Below are 4,152 nucleotides of genomic sequence, written 5' to 3'. Positions count from 1 at the left end.
ACACACACACACACACACACACACACACATGCACACATGCACACACCCATCTTGCCCCACTGTTTTAAAAGTCTTTATGATTACTATCTTTTCCATGCCCTGATGGTACACAAGCATCTCAAATCAAAGCACTGATCCTGGTTTAGATGTTATAATGACTATTGAAGAAGCATGCAAAAATATCAAAAAAAAAAAGTTTGGGGAGAAGTCAAAAGAAGTGATCTGTTGTTACCTACATGATTCTTACACTAGAGCATTCATGATATTTGGAGGGTTTGGAGACTGGGAACCTGATCTCAGGGATTCAAACTGGCTTCATGGAAGTCGGCTCTAAATGATATAAGGTTGTATTCAAGCACCTGGGGACAGGGCAGAAAGGTCAGTGTGGGGTAGATTGTGAAAGCACACAAGAATTTGAGACTATGAAACCGAAAAATGAAGTGAGGCCCTCAATACTTTTCTTACCCGTTCACACTATGTATAGTCATGTTTCTGAAAGCCTCACATTTAGGTAGTAGAAGCTCTGTATAAGGAAATAGCCCCCCAAACTCAGGTGGACTAGATCTTACAAGCCTGGGCTCCCTGGCTACCCCATTGACTTGTCTTGGGCCTGGCCTTCTTTTCACAAGAGTAGTTTCCTACTAGGAACCTTCGTGTCTATAGCTCTGTGTTCATAGGAGCCTCTTGGAGAGCAGTTATCATGTCTTAAATGCTCTAAAGGTATGGCTTTATTCTAGCTCTTATAGGACTTCTACCTCAACTCAAAGATGGGAACTTTTAAATATTAGGAAAAGAAAGAGAATGAAGTGAATGGAAGCGAGATGCTCGGGCAAGCCCGTGTGAACAATGAGGGGATCAGGCATGGAGGACAGAGACTAGTATTACACTGGGAGCACTGGAAAAAATATGTTAAAGTATTGGGATTCAAACCCACGGCCTTGTGCATTCTAAGCAAGTACTCTACAACTGAGCTGAAGCTCTACAGTCCCTCTCTAGCCTAGGTTCGCCTCAAAATATCATGACTTCAGCCTTGAAAGTACTGGGATTACAAGGAGTTGTCAACATGCCTCAGGCTTGAAATATAATGCATTTAATAAGTTACTGAGCATATACAGTCTGTGGCCCCTAACTTTGGAAAACCAAATGGTTTTGATTTCTACACAAACTATATATGAGCAAAGTATAAAGGGCAATCCTCAAGGAAATTAGGGAACTATTGCTAGAAGAAAGTTGGGGAACACACGCTGGAAAAGTTAGAAACAATATGTACTGACAGTAGTACCCTGTCATTAACATATATATTCTTAGAACCATCATAATGGTAAATGTGACTGGCATTCTTTCATGGACCATGGCGATGTATCATAACCATTCTTGGTGCTTTTTTTATATCAGTTAATCAATTTCAACTTCAATCCTACTATTATTTTACTAAGAAGGACATTGAGGCACAGAGAGAGCCCATGTAAATGTATACGGCAGAAGTGCACAGAGGTCCGCGGCTGCAGTGTTGGAATGGTAAGATGCTGACTTCTCTAATAACTGCCTCTCCTTTCTCCTCAAGTGCTGCTTAAGTAGAGCTGAGGCCAGGCGGGATGCCGCTAAAGTGGCGCTCATCAACTCTCTCTTCAATGAGCTGCCCTCCCGCAGGATCACCAAGGAGTTCATCATGGAGAGTGTTCAGGAAGCGGTAGCCTCCACCAGTGTGAGTACCTAAGGGAGGCGAGAGGTGGGAACATGAGAACATTTGAATCTTGGGAAATACCAAAGTCAGCAAATTCCCCATTTCAACAATATTCAGGTTAAATTTTTGCCCATCTACTCATTAAAGTTTAGCAAAATGAATTTTTAAGTTAGAAATCATGAAGGTGAAAGTGGTTCCCCACTGTGTATCTTGTTAATACTCTTGATATGCCAGGATCAAAATCAATTAACTTTCAGACTGAGGAAGATCACATGATCACACTGATTTCAATGTTTGCTTTTTGAGGGTTATAGATACTTTTCAGGGTCCAAAAATGTATGCAGTTAAAAAATGATTTATAATCTAGTAATAAATTAGCTCTAATTTCTCCAAACTTAACTAATTATGCTAAATATTTTAAGTTCTTCTTCTCTAAATAATAATTCCCCAGCCAGTATGCAGCCTTGCAGTTGATAGTGTAAGAAACTATGGGCTGCTTTGTCAGCTCTGTGTGTTCAATAATCATGGTTTCTAGCAGTTTACATCTTCTGGTAAGCTTTGAAACTTTCCGTGACAGATACAATTAAATGCTTTGAAAGATAAATGAAAACAACAAAATGTGCCTTAGAAATTTAAATAGGAAAATTTCTCAGCAATACAGTACTAGATATTTATTTGTCCAATAAATGGTTGAGAATTCCTGTCCAGTATCTCCAACTGTAAGCCACCCTGAACCCCACGTATAGCAGATGTTTCTCTGTGAGTGTTTGAGTCATAGAAGAGGGCAAACATTGCCCCTTTTCTTCTGTTTCTTGCCCCCCACCCCTTTTCTTTAGACAGGGCCATACTATGTAGTCATGATGCTACTGAAACTCACTTATGCAGACCAGGCTGGCTTCAGACTCATAGAAATCTGCCTGCTTCTGCCTCCTGAGTGAGTCCTGGGATTAAAAGCCTTTGTGCCAGCATCCCCTCCCTTTGTTTTTCTTCCTGAGCTGAAGTGACCATCTCTGTCTTTACTGGGCAGCGGCTCATGAAGGAGATAATGAGACTCTTAGGGATCCTTTTGCCTTATCACTCGGAGAAGAGCTGGGGCAGCAGGACAGTGGGACTAGTAGCCTAGCTGGGAGAAAGTGGGGAGGTCTGCACTATATCTGCTCTGAACATAAAAGCAAGCTTTTTTTTTTTCTGGCCCTGTAAATTCAAGTGCCTTTGAGGAAGAGAAGTTAGGAAAATGATGCCTGATTTATATACATGTGGAATTTACTTAGGAGCAAGGAAGGGCCCTCAATGTAAATGTAATTTGTCATTTTTCGGTGGAAATTTCTAAAGAGAGAGATATGTGTGGCTTGCAGGCTTCTGGATGGATTTCCCCTAGGATATTTTAAAAGGCCAACGTAAATATTTCAGGAGCAGTGTGTTAATGTTATTGCATTTGAAGCTATACATCTCCTGCTGCCTGATGCTGACAGCTGTTTGTGCAGTCTCACAACGCTACTATTGCTCACCATCCTGGGAATCCAAGGTCATGGAATACTGAAGGAAGCCTGAATACCATTCCAGAGCTTGGGTTGCTGCTTAGTGTTGTTCCTCACAACCAAGCTAAAGAGAATCTCATTTCTACCTGTCACCTACCTTGCTTCTTAAATATTAAGTAGTTTATATATATATATGTATATATATATATATATTAAAAATGTATACAAACCAATACTCATACAGTCAGCAACAGCTTATTATGAAAACTTCCCTTTAAGAATCAGGCAGGCAGGAAGGAATGGGCCACATGCCTGTAAAGTTCTTTCAATTTCTATTATGCAGTCTTACCTGAAATCAGGATCAGATCAATGTTGTAAGATTCCAGTAAACCACAGTGACAGTCATGGAGAACAGCCACATAAGCATTAAAGCATCACTGACAAAAGATCCTAAAAGAAGAAAAGGGAATTCCTGCTTTGGGATTATTATTCTATCAGTAGTTCTACAATCTGCTAGCATTTTAAGCAAAAGTCACATTTAAGCTGATTATAAAACACTCGTTACTTGAGTCATTGTAAATGAGATTAAGTATTTTATCCAGAACCTTTAGGCCAATAATAGGGTTAGGTCCTACTCATTCAAAGAAGGGAAGGCATTATTATTGACATTTTGTTGTTTTGTTTGATTTCCTTCCCAAGGGCACTTTAGATGATGCAGACGACCCCAGCACGAGTGTCGGAGCATATCACTACATGTTGGAGTCAAACATGGGGAAGACCATGCTGGAGTTTCAGGTGCCTAACTCTCTGCTAGTTATTTATTTGATGATCCAATCCAGAAGCCTTGGAGATATGCAACTCTTTTATATATATATGAATATAAGACTAGGCTGGGTTTAGCCTTACTCTGTTCCCTATCTATCTATCTATCTATCTATCTATCTATCTATCTATCTATCTATCTATCTATCTATCTATCTGTGTATATAT

The 4,152-nt window shown here is 40.0% G+C and overlaps 1 protein-coding gene across 1 annotated transcript in view; it reads left to right on the top strand.

Annotated features, from left to right (window-relative positions):
* The window catches only part of Lix1 (limb and CNS expressed 1), a 51,532-nt gene that overhangs the window by 33,548 nt on the left and 13,832 nt on the right, over window positions 1-4,152 (top strand). The window contains exons 3-4 of the mRNA XM_005363330.2: window positions 1,565-1,705; window positions 3,862-3,957. Coding sequence (XP_005363387.1) covers window positions 1,565-1,705; window positions 3,862-3,957 — 237 coding nt within the window. The remainder of the gene's footprint in view (window positions 1-1,564; window positions 1,706-3,861; window positions 3,958-4,152) is intronic.

This window comes from Microtus ochrogaster, linkage group LG9 (assembly GCF_000317375.1).
Source record: "Microtus ochrogaster isolate Prairie Vole_2 linkage group LG9, MicOch1.0, whole genome shotgun sequence".
Classification (NCBI taxonomy): Eukaryota; Metazoa; Chordata; class Mammalia; order Rodentia; family Cricetidae; genus Microtus; species Microtus ochrogaster.
The sequence above is the reverse complement of the archived record's forward strand: the minus strand, read 5'-3'. Positions and strand labels throughout refer to the sequence as shown.